The 12,506-nt window shown below is 38.6% G+C and overlaps 1 protein-coding gene across 5 annotated transcripts in view; it reads left to right on the top strand.

Moving 5' to 3' along the window:
• Positions 1–12,506, top strand: part of zfhx4 (zinc finger homeobox 4) — a 306,583-nt gene that overhangs the window by 130,430 nt on the left and 163,647 nt on the right. For all 5 annotated transcript variants that reach the window (XM_043689133.1, XM_043689135.1, XM_043689131.1 and 2 more), the window contains exon 4: positions 9,769–10,000. In XM_043689133.1, coding sequence (XP_043545068.1) covers positions 9,769–10,000 — 232 coding nt within the window. The remainder of the gene's footprint in view (positions 1–9,768; positions 10,001–12,506) is intronic.

Below are 12,506 nucleotides of genomic sequence, written 5' to 3'. Positions count from 1 at the left end.
TCCCAGTGATCAAGACAAATGTGAAAGGGCCATAACTCCCAAGCACTGTCAGTGCATGTTAGTTCTTAAACCCTTTGTCCTGAGCTGGAGCTCACTGGTAATTCACTGTCAGACCCTTTTCTTTTGGTGGAAGTTGTTTCTGTGGTTTTAATTATTTTAATGGGCACATGGGATCACAGCATGGTGTTTAAGTTCATTCTGGAACCCTGTGTGCAGCTGGCAACCTTTAAGTGATAGTTCACTCAAGTGGATTATTGTTTTCATTCTTCATTTGAGTGAATTATCACTTGTTCAGGCAGCGAAAATAACATTCAATTCCACAGAGCTGAACTGATTAATTAATTAGTGAAGGATTCAGAGTTCCTGGTCACAAAACACATATAATTTTGTGCTTCAAAAAAAGACTTAACTCTTAGAGAGCACGTCGCATCCTGTTTGAGATTAACTGTGTAGAGTTACTGCTTATTCAAAGGGGAGCTGCACAAAGAATGTTTTGTGAATGGAGCCCAAGGTTCTGCTGACTTGCTAAAGACTTAACTGTCTTTATGTGGCTGAGAGTGTGGTGCTGGAAAATAACAGCAGGTCAGCCAGCATTCGAGGAGCAGGAGAGTCGACATTTCGGGAATAGCCCTTTTGACAGGGCTTCAATTCCTGATGAAAGGCTTATGCCCGACACATGGACTGTCCTGCTCCTCGGATGCTGCCTGACCTGTTGTGCTTTTCCAGGCGCACACTCTCGACTCTGACTCTCCAGCATCTGCAGTCCTCACTTTCTCCCTGTCTTTGTAAGGCGACTAGTTCACTCAGCATGTTGCAGGATCATGCTGTAAGATCATTGCCCGTGTTTTATTCCAAAAGATAAACATGCAGTCCAGGCAACATTCCATTCACTTGATGTAGCAATCCTAAGGAAATAAAGGTTGTTTCTTCCAAAGGTAGATTCCCTGAAAAATTTTCACAACCATCTTGAAATTATCAAAGCAAATGACAGACGTAAGTCAATGTTCAGTTGCAGAAGTGTGTGACTGTGAATAATTTGAATAGGGTGATACTTTTAGAAATAATCCCTTTATATTCTCTTAAGAACAGCTTTATTGGATAATGTTTGTCCTTAATTCCCAGTAGATCAAACATTGAGAGTCTGACTCTTTGACCTGAAGGTAACAGATTTGCACTTCAGGTTAACCTGTGGTCTATGCTGGACTGAGGTTCATTACTTTTTGCAGCTGAACAAATGGCAGCTCAATGAGGGAAAGGCAGTGCTTTCAACTCCATGAAAACTGGATTGAGTTGACTAACTGAACAGGGACACCTGAGTGCCAGAATGGCTCTGTGCTAGAAGGGTAATGGTAAACAGGTCAGTTAATGGAGACAAAGTAAATGGGGTGGGGAGGTGGGAATAAAAATAAGCACAATCTTTTAATGTTAAATTTCAAAGGACATCTTCCACTGCTTCAATTATTCAGTAAATTGTACTTGTTTAATTACCAAATTAAACTTTTGAACTGCAGAATATTCTATTTATTTTGAATAAGACAGAATGCAATTATTTATTGGTTTGGTGTAGATATGTCAGTGAGGGAAGAGTTAAATTGTGCCTGTCACAGAAATGAAGTATTTTCCTCATGTGAAGGAAACTGTTTCTGTAAATTGTGATTTGTTCCATTCCTTTCTCAGACCACATCAGACAGTATCTGAGAACAGGATGGGATGGATCACATTGTGAAAGAAAAGGAATGCATTCCTTGAAACATTTCAATGAGAGGATTTGAAAGCTTTTCTTGAAAAAAAATCAGACAATTTAAGTTGATTTCCTGTAAATATCAGTGCGAAAAGATCTGCACTCCATGTCTCTGCGTGGCAGTTTTCTGATGTAAATGTTGAAAACAACCCCAGGATAAAGGTAGACAAATGTGAAATTTACCCTCTAAGAGCAAGTCTTGCTAAGCTTTAGCTCAGAAAGACTTGTTGGGTGCTCAAAACTATGCCATTCTTTGCTGTTATTTGAAATCTTAGAAAAAGTTTTATATGTTTTGTAGTACAAACTTAAGTAAAATCAGACCAATCAATACCTGGTGATCTACAGACTGCTTGGATAAATCAATCAAGTGTTTGTACTTTTAAACTTAAGGACTGAAGTACAGTTGGAGAACACAGTTAATAATTGGTTAAGACAGAATTAAATGAATGTTGTTTCTTGGCATCAATCCTTTGTATGGTAACAAATTAATGTTTTGTTTTATTATTGTTGTGTAACATGATGGCGGTGAAGTACAAAGCAAATTTGATTTTAGGGGCTTGTGACTGAACTCTCCCAGCTAGTGGCTTCGCATTGTGTTCTCTGGGTCACTCTAGCTGCTCTGCCATTAGAACAGTCAGACATCTTTTGTATTCGGCATCAGCATTTTTCAGGTGGGATCAAGCATGTTTGGTGGCTTCTGGATATCCCTGAAGATGTCAGAGGAGGGATTTATGTCAGCAATGCCAGTGATGACTCTGTGATGAACCGTTTAAATAAAATGATCTGTCCCCAGGCTAGACTGTTGGTTCTTTGCCAAACAGTAATCCAGTACAATTAACTATCAAAGAGACGGGTGCGAGAGAATATTATTACAGATTGGTATGCAGCCACCTGAGAAAGCAGAGAGCTTTACAAGAGCAGCAGCTGAAAGCGATAACATTGTTGTATTATTGTGTTCACTTCCTTGTATTTAAATCCTTATTATGCTGTGTAAGAATAAGCCATACAAATGTCACTTTTTTGGTTTGGAGTCCTTTTGAAATAACATATTTCTAGGTAGTATTTGCTTTTCAACTGAATCTGTTTATATGGTTCTTAAATCGCCAACTGGCCTGCACAAGGAAAAGGAAATAGCATTCGGCAGAGGTCACAATATAGAAATTCAGCTCTGGATAGTTGTTATTAAAATCCTCTGAAAAGATCGCTACATAAAAAACACAAGTATAGACCGCATTTGATTATATAATCTCAAAAAATGTACATTAACAGTTTACATTTTAGTGAATATCTGCCTTAAGAAATTTAAGGAATGACAAAATTTTTAATAACACATCGTTTGCTCCATGTAGCCTTTACTTTTTTTTCCCACTTGAATTCTAAGATCTTCTTTACACTTTTATCATATAGTTATACCCAGAAAAATGCAATTTGACTTGTTTGAAATTTGCAATTCTAGATAGAATCATAGAGTTGTATAGCACAGAAACGGACCCTTTGGTCCAACTCATCTGTGCTGACCAGATATCTTGAATTAATCTAGTCCCATTTGCCAGCACTTGGCCCATATCCCTCTAAACCTTTCCTATTCATGTATCCATCCAGATGCCTTTTAAATGCTGTAATTGTACCAGCCTCCACCACTTCCTCTGGCAGCCCTTTCCATACATGCACCATCTTCTTCACAAAAAAGTTGCCCCTCTGGTCCCTTTTACATCTTTCCTCTCTCATCTTAAACCTATGTCGTCTAGTTTTGGACTCTCATTCCCTGAGAAAATTACATTGGCTAATCACCCTCATGATCTTATCAACCTCTATAAGGTTGATCACCCTCATGATCTTATCAACCTCAGCCTCCGATAATCCAGGGATAATATCTCCAGCCAATTCATAGATCATTGAACATTACAGCGTAGTACAGGCTCTTCGGCCCTCGATGGTTTCACAGGTCGGTGCAGCAATCTGAAGCCCCTCTAATGGGGCAGCACAATGGCTCAGTGGTTAGCACTGCTACCTCACAGTGCCAGGGACCCGGGTTCAATTCCAGCCTCAGGCAACTGTCTATGTGGGATTTGCATATTCTCCCTGTGTCTGTGAGGGCTTGCTCTGGGTTCCTCCCACAGTCCAAAGATGTGCAGATCAGGTGAATTGGCTATGCTAAATTGCCCATAGTGTTAGGTGTATTGATCAGAGGGAAATGAGTCTGGGTGGGTTACTCTCCGGAGAGTTGGTGTGAACTTGTTGGACCAAAGGGTTGTTTCCACATTGTAAGGAGTCTAATCTAATGTACACTTTTCCATTCTCATCCATATGCCTATCGAATGACTATTTAAATGCCCTTAAAGTTTGCGAGTCTACTACAGTTGCAGGCAGTGCGTTCCATGCCCCTATTACTCTGAGTAAAGAAACTACCTCTGACTTCTGTCCTATATTTATCATCCCTCAATCTCTCTTTAGCTCAAACTGTCCAATCCTGACAACATCCTTGTAAATATTTTCTGCACTCTCTCAAGTTTCACAACATCCTTGCTATAGCATGGAGACCAGAATTGCGCACAGTATTCCAAAAGTGGCCTAACCAATGTCCTATACAGTCACAACATGACCTCCTAACTCCCATACTCAATGCACTGACCAATAAAAACAAGCAAAACAATCACCTACTTCACTATCCTGTCTACCTGTGACTTCACTTTCAAGGAACTCTGAACCTGCTCCCCAAGATCTCTCTGTTTGGCAATACTCCCCAGGGCCCCACCATGAAGTGTATAAGTCCTAGCCAGCTTTGTCTTCCCAAAATGTAACACCTCACATATATCTAAATTAAATTGCATCTGCTGCTCCTCAGCCCATTGACTCATCTAATCAAGGTCCCGTTGTACAGTCGGTTCTGATATAATGCAATAGTTCCGCTTTGACGTTATATAAAAAAATCACACAATAGCTGCGCCATTTAAATTAATGAGTCTGGAATTGCAAGTTCACATTCCACAAGTAACGGTCTAAATTCTTCAATCATGTTAAACCAAATTTGCACTGAAGAAACATGTGTTATAACAGAACCGACTGTACTCTGAGAGAACCTTCTTTGTTGTCACCTGCAAACTTACTAACTATTCCTCCGATATTCACATCCAAATCATTTATATAAATGACAAAAAGCAGTGATCCCAGCACTGATCCTTGTGGCACACTGCTGGTCACAGGCCTCCAGTCCAAAAAATCCTTCAACCCTCCACCATCCTCCATCTCCTACCCTCGAGCCAGTTTTGCATCCACATGGCTAGTTGTTCCTGTATTCCATGTGAGCGAACTTTGTTAACCAGTCTACCGTGCAGAACCATGATGGATGCTTTGCTGTGGCCCATCAAGGCAATGTCTTCTGCTCTCCCTTCATCAATCTTCTTTGTCACTTCTTCAAACAATTCAGTCAAGTTTGTGAGATGCAATTTCCCACGCACAAAGCCATGCTGACTACCCTTAATCAGTACTTGCCTTTCCAAATACATGTAAATCCTGTCCCTCAGAATTTCCTCCAGCAATTTATCAACCACTGAAGTTAAGCTCACTGGTCTGTAGTTCCCTGGCTTTTCCTTACCACCTTTCTTAAATAATGGCACCATTTTAGCCACCTTCCATCCTCCAGCACCTCACCCATGGTCATCAGCATACAAGTATTTAGCAAGGGGCCCAGCAATCACTTCCCCAGCTTCCTACCAAGTAATGGTATACACCTGATCAGGTCCTGGGGATTTATCCACCTTTATGTGTCTGAAGCCTTCCAGCACCTCTGCCTCTGTAATATGGACACTTTAACATATCACTACTTATTTCACCAAGTTCTCTAGCTTCCATATCCTTCTCCACAGTAAATACAGATGTGAAATACTCATTTAGTATCTCACCCATCTCCTGTGGTTCCACACATAGACTTGCTTGTTGATCTTTAAGGAACCCTATTCTCTCTCTAGTTACCCATTTTTTGAATCTCTTTAGATTCTCCTTAACACTATTTGCCAAAGCTATCTCATGCCCCCGTTTTACCCTCCTGAGGATTTCCCTCTTGAGGATACTTTTACTGCCCTATGTTCCTCCGGGGATTCTCTCAATCCTAGATGTCTATACCTGACATATGGTTCCTTTTTCTTGACCAGAGCCTCAATTCTCTAGTCATCCAGCATTCCCTATACCAACCAGCCTTGCCCTTCACACTAACAGGAACATACTGCCTCTGGACTCTTGTTATCACATTTTTGAAGGCCTTCCACTTTCCAACCATCCCGTTAATTGCAAGTAGTGTCCCCCAATCAACTTTTGAAAGCTGTTGCCTGATATCGTCAAAACTGGCCTTACTCCTATTAAGAACTTTAACTTTCAGATCAAGCCTATCCTTTTCCATGACAATTTGAAACCTAATGGAATTATGATCACTGATCCCAAAGTACTCCCCCACTGATATTGAACAGCATTGGATTTTATATTAAATTACACACTTGAAATTGTTATGTCTAAATCTACCATGGTTATGGTATTGTTACCTTTTGTTAAGAGAAATATTTCTGCAATTGGAATATTTTGGGGACTCTAGTTTTATTCTAAGGTGATGAAAAATAACTATTTAATATTAAGGTACCTATAACTTGTAGGCAACCAGTTTCTAAGATTTGCAAAAAAATACTGTGCCGTTGTAACCACAGAAATTAAAACATTCAATTTGAGATCCTTCATTTGCAATCATTGTTACTATGCCAAATTGCCCACGGAGGGAACAGAGAAATACAGCATGGGGTTATACAATTATGCAAGCTGTCAATAGTATTCTGCTAGCTTCAAAAAGAAAACAATAAAAAAAAGTCTTGACTGTTTTTCACCTCCTAGTTGTTTGCTTTTTCTTCTCTGACAAAATGCGTTCAATTTTGTTACCTTCCCAAAACATCACATAACCCAAGATTATGCACATAATCTGTAAACAGGATCCTTGACAGAATCACAAATCAAAGTAATTGCTAAACTGTTTAATCAAGTTGTGCTCAGAGTTGAATATAGACTGCAGGATATAAAGGAGATGCTGTATAACTGACCCAACTAGTCCATGGATCTCTTTCTCCTGAAAGAAACAAAGATAGCAGTAATTAATGACCCTGACTCTGTGCCAAAAAAGCTTTATTCTGACAATTCCAACTTAATTAAAACTTAAGACATTTCAATAGCCTCAAAGCCCCTGATGGGACAAACTCTTGCAGACTCGTGAGAAAATTTTGTAAGTTAAAGGAAAAGATCTGTGTTACCACTGGTACTATGACTCTAATCCCTGACTGTCAAAGAATCTATTTAGCAAAGTATTTTCTTTAACCAGCTCACACCTGCAGGCTTACTGGCACTTCCTCCACACCAGAGAAGGCGTTTTTGTACTTTGCGGAAGATTTGATAATAGAAGCCTTGCGGTTGCTTTTGTTTTTATTCATTGTTCATTAGCCTGTGAGTAGCGAAGGCACATTTGATATGCTTACCCTGTTTGGGGGTATAACTCAACTGTGAGCATTTGACATGGTACAATGACAGACCAGAAAGTTTGGTACAGCATCTTTAGTGCAAAAAGTTGTTCAAATTAGGCCACTCCGCTAATGGGGCTTTTTCAAAAATTAAGTGACATGCTGTTCTTTGACACTTTTTTTTGTAAGGCATAATTTGCAAAGCTTGACCCTGAAGATCCCAGACACTACATCCTTGGGTGGTTCATTTCTTATTTCTCGTATGTCTGTGTTTTTTTCAATTAGCATGCTTTAGAAATCCTGCCAGGTATGTCCATCAAATGCTGAAAATGGCAGCCCTGTTTATGTTGCATGCAAGCACAACAATTCTTAACAATTGACCCATTAGTTATCAAAGAGGGGGTAAAAACCTTGAAATAACATTGCTTGCATACTAATCGAAGTAAACAGTTACACAATTTGCATAACAAAAACAGTTTAATTTAATCTCCCCTGTAGAAAGACTTTTTGTGTATTGTGGACAATATCCGCCAGTTCCTTCTATCCTTAATAGAAGGAAGGATGTGATTTGTAAGGATAGCAAAGATAAATAGCAACTTGTCCATTAACGCTATGCAGGATGATATTGTCATGTTAAAGTTTTTTGGAGCAGACCAGTACGAACCACAATACGTATACATATATAGTTAGTAATGCATGTAATGACACTATACAAGTGACCAATTCTTGTCCTTGTGCAATGTCGAATGTTATGTGTTTGAAGGATTAATGATGAAAGACATTCGCTTACAGGTGAGTTTTCAAAAATTGTTCTTTTTTAATTGAATGTTGTACACTTAGATTCAGTTCAACATGTGCAAAGTAAATTACGCTGTTTGTCAAATGCACTAAATCCAAGTACATTACACATACCTTTTTAATATAGTTCTTTAATATGTATCATTTTTCACCTACCAGCTTAATATTTACTTGTGTCACAGAGTCTAATGACTAAAGTAAATCAAAGCCTAGAGGTCTATGCTCCATGCTTGGAGATACGTTGGACCATTCTAGGTCTGCAGTACAACATTTCTGACTTAAAATTGTGCATATTTTAGCGTTTGTTTTTGCTGATTCAAATCAAGACCAATTTAGAAAGACTGTGCATCAATTCTGTTTTGTAAGATTTACCATCAGAAAATGAAAGAACATCTCTTTTTTGCAAACGGCATGTGATTAAAAACAGTTTGATTTTTCAATGCGGAAAAGGGGCCTCAGCCCTCAAAAGGGCACATCGCTTACTGGGAGCTGGAAGTTTCAGATTTGCGTGGGTTGTCTTGTAAATATGCCATTCATCTTAAACTTTTTTTAAAAAAAATGTATTGGAACAAATGCTAAATTTGAGAAAGTAACCCTATTTAGCCTCTCACATATACTACTGCAGCCAGATCTGTTTCAAGCTCACTGAGAAAAAAAAATCAACATTTCAAATATATCCAATTGCAGCTCATGAGAAGAACTGAAGAGTCTGATTCCTGTGGTATCCTTCATTTACACAAATAAAGATTGCAGCACATGGAGGTCAATGAGATTATGCAGTCAATAAACTAATTCTGAATGGTAGTGCCTGCTGACTTAAAAATAATAATCAAATCAACATGTCTACAGGAAACTGCTTAGATCTTTTACAAACTAAATATTAAGTAAATACATGAATGCGTGTAGAAATTGGGTTTGTGTGAATGTATACACATCGACTGAGTGTTGCTTTGCACATGTCTAATGTATAGCTGTATGTTCATACTGTGCATGTGTAGGAGTACTGTAAATACTGAATCTAGCTGTCTGAATCTGTATCCATTTGTTATTGTGGATAGGATTATTTGACTTGAGGTATATTAAAGAAAAAAGTTCTCTATTATTCTCAATTGTCAGAATTTAACGTCATCTTTTGCAACTTTGAATGAGTTCTGACAAACTTATGGAGCATATAACATGTCCAACTGAGTCCTGTAGGGTTTACAGTAGAATAAATTTTGAGGTATTTTACGTTCTAATAAGTCAGTGGGTGTTTTTGATTAAAATGGATGTCAATCTTAATGAAGGATCATAGTTTGATATTCGGGGGTATAACTCAACTGTGAGCATTTGAACGGTACAATGACAGACCAGAAAGTTTGGTATAGCATCTTTAGTGCAAAAAGTTGTTCAAATTAGGCCACTCCGTTAATGGGGCTTTTTTCAAAAATTAAGTGTTCTTTGACACTTTTTTTTTGGTTACCTTGGTCTTCTCTCTTAAGTTGTTTCTTTTTTAGACTTTAATTATTGCTGGTTGCTTGGCTAGCTTGTTCTTTATTAACTCTAAGCAGACCACCACCTGATGCAAATAGCGGATTCAGAGGAACAGTTAATCTCTCTTCACAGATATCATCATCTACAGGTTTCCTCACTTCTTTTCTAGGAGTCCATTCTAAGATAATGTATACAAGCAGGAATGAGCAGAAAAGCAGAACTGTGTTCTCATTACTCTCATTGTCCTCTTTTGGTTTTTTTTTTCAGCATTTGCAAAAGCATGAGAGTGCGACGAACTCCAAGTCTTGCTATTACAACTGTGGCCTTTGCAACTACACCACCAAGGCCAAGCTGAACTTGGTTCAGCACGCACGGTCTCTGAAACACCAGCAGACAGAGAGCCTGCACAGGCTACAGTTACATCAGCAGGGGCTGGCACCAGAGGAGGACAATCTCAATGAGATCTTTTTCGTTAAAGAATGCCCACCAAATGAATCTGGTGAGTACCCACAGCTGGCTGTCCTGTTGCCAACCATCTCTTTTGGTACCTAGAACTTGTCCTGCAATGTAAAACACGTTGGTTTTAAACTCTCAGACACAAACATGTTGTTCCTATTAAGGCCTTCTTTTTATATCAGTAACATACGCAGTCCTGCATGCAGTGACATCTTTAGCAGGCTTGCAGGAGGTTATGAAACTCTACCTTGGGAGGATCTCATAGTGAAATTTTTCCCCCCAGAGTGAGCTTTAATTTCCTTTCTCATGACTAAAGCAATTTGGCTTTCATTTAAAAGTTTCTTCGCTGCCAGCAGTTAATAAGTGTAACAGGACTGTAAAACGTGCGGAGACAAAAAAAAAGATTAATAGTTTTATTTGAGAGCGACCTGTAATTTAAAACATAAGACTAGTCAGAGTCCATTATTCAATAATTCTAATATTAACAATACCTTCCAAACCAAGCGGCTAACTTGTTTTTGCTTTGGTTGACCCGGAGGAGGGAAACTGCTAACACGTTTTGAATGGCATTCCAAAGCTGAATTAATCTCTGTTCCCTAAAGTGTCCTGTTTATACATGAAATCCAGAAACAGATGGTCATGAGCTGAAAACCACATGCGAAACTTTCTGCATTAAAACTGCCCACATTGGAATTAAATGAGACGTCTGTACTTTTGGCTTTAATTATAACTGGATCAAAGGTGATGCAAGGATTGGGCGCTCAAGAAAGGCTTATTTAGATAATGGCTGTTATGCACTTTAAAATCTTTACATCAGTCCTGGTTGAAATAAAGACCACTGCATGTGACGAGTTGAGATTTTGGTAGTCAAATGCACTTTTATTTATTGATTAGCTTAAGCTGTTAGGGCTGAAGTTAAATGTTTTACAAAACCTGCTCAAAGTACAGAGTTTTAAATAATCTCAGTGAAACAAATCCAATGGTAGATTGTCGAACACTGTGTAGTCAAGGGATCAGTATATTGATCTTACAGTTGTGTCTGATTACTTTAACCCCTTATGATCCAAACTGACCTAATTCTCTTGAGCATAAAGCACCAAAAACACTAAACCTGAAGCTGGTTTTAGAATAAACATATTTGGTTTTATTCTTTTTCATTGCTTGTCATTTACCTATCAGGATTTCAGTTAGAAAATATTTTACCAATTAATTTCAAGGTGAGAGAGAGAAATTTGAACGAGCGAAGAGCTTGCATTGTTGTCGTAAACGTTAGATTTGCAGGATATAAATTTCTTTACAGACATAGCTGATTTACAAAGACACCGATGGATGTGGATATATGTCGCTGTTTTTTGTTGGTTTATAACAACTTCAAATCGGGATCTGTTTGAGACTATCTGGAAAGAACATGTTGAAGTTTTACTGACATGCACTAAAATTGAGAATGCTTGGGTCAGTGAACGCAGTGTGCTTATATTGTGCATTTCTGTTGGACCAGTATTTGTCGGAAGAAAATAACATTGACCACAAAAAGTTTTTGCATCCTTCAATTACAGCAGTGACTTTTTATGATCATGTTGAGGTGTAGATCTGGCAGCATTCTGTCAAATTAATTTTTTATTTTGTTTTGAGTTTATAAGGCTCATGGTTCCAAATTATTGGGCAAAACTTGCATTGTCATTTTTTTTCTTCCTATCTTGTAACACACTAAGAATTGGCAGGGCCAATCATTGACTCATCCGTGGCTACCAATTTGGCTTATAAGACAGATGAGCATCTACAGCTGTATGTCCCATTACTTCATACATGCTGTGTCTTCTTGGTAATGCAGAAACTTACCAGTACAGATTCACTTTACTAGAATCTAAGGGGACTGAAAATTAACAGGAGCACTGTAATCAAAGATGCACAAATGTTTTGAAAACTCTGTTTGAAAGTAATCTTCAAACTAACATTCTAAAGAGGAAGAGAGATTTAGTAATAATCAAATGGTGCGGGGAGTGGGGGGGGGGGGGGTGGTGGTGAGGAGAGGAGAGCAGGGTCTACAGAATTATACCATAGTATTTCACAAAAGTATTCTTGATCCTGGAGAACATACCTAATGTGAGATCCAAGTTTTTGTAAACATTTAATTGTGGTCTGAAAATATAAAGGGGTTATAGGTTTTTTTTTCACTTTTCCCTCATGCCATTCTGTTTTCCAGACACAAAAATTGATTTTACATTTTGTGTGGCACAGGAGCAGTTTCAATGCTGATTGTTAGGACAGCCAGTTCAGTGCCAAATACAGTAGCATTTTTTTTGGAAGGAAATCCAACAGAATTTGATTTTGTTGATAACAGTGAAACCTCCTGGGCTAGTTCCTGTGGAGCTTTCTGTGGGTGCAATTTAGTAAAAACAATGACTGCAGATGCTGGAAACCAGATTCTGGATTAGTGGTGCTGGAAGAGCACAGCAGTTCAGGCAGCATCCAAGGAGCAGCAAAATCGATGTTTCGGGCAAAAGCCCTTCATCAGGAATAAAGACAGAGAGCCTGAAGCGTTGAGAGAT

This window comes from Chiloscyllium plagiosum, chromosome 4 (genome assembly GCF_004010195.1).
Source record: "Chiloscyllium plagiosum isolate BGI_BamShark_2017 chromosome 4, ASM401019v2, whole genome shotgun sequence".
Lineage (NCBI taxonomy): Eukaryota > Metazoa > Chordata > Chondrichthyes > Orectolobiformes > Hemiscylliidae > Chiloscyllium > Chiloscyllium plagiosum.
Note: the sequence above shows the minus strand (reverse complement) of the source record. Positions and strands in the feature narration are given on the sequence as shown.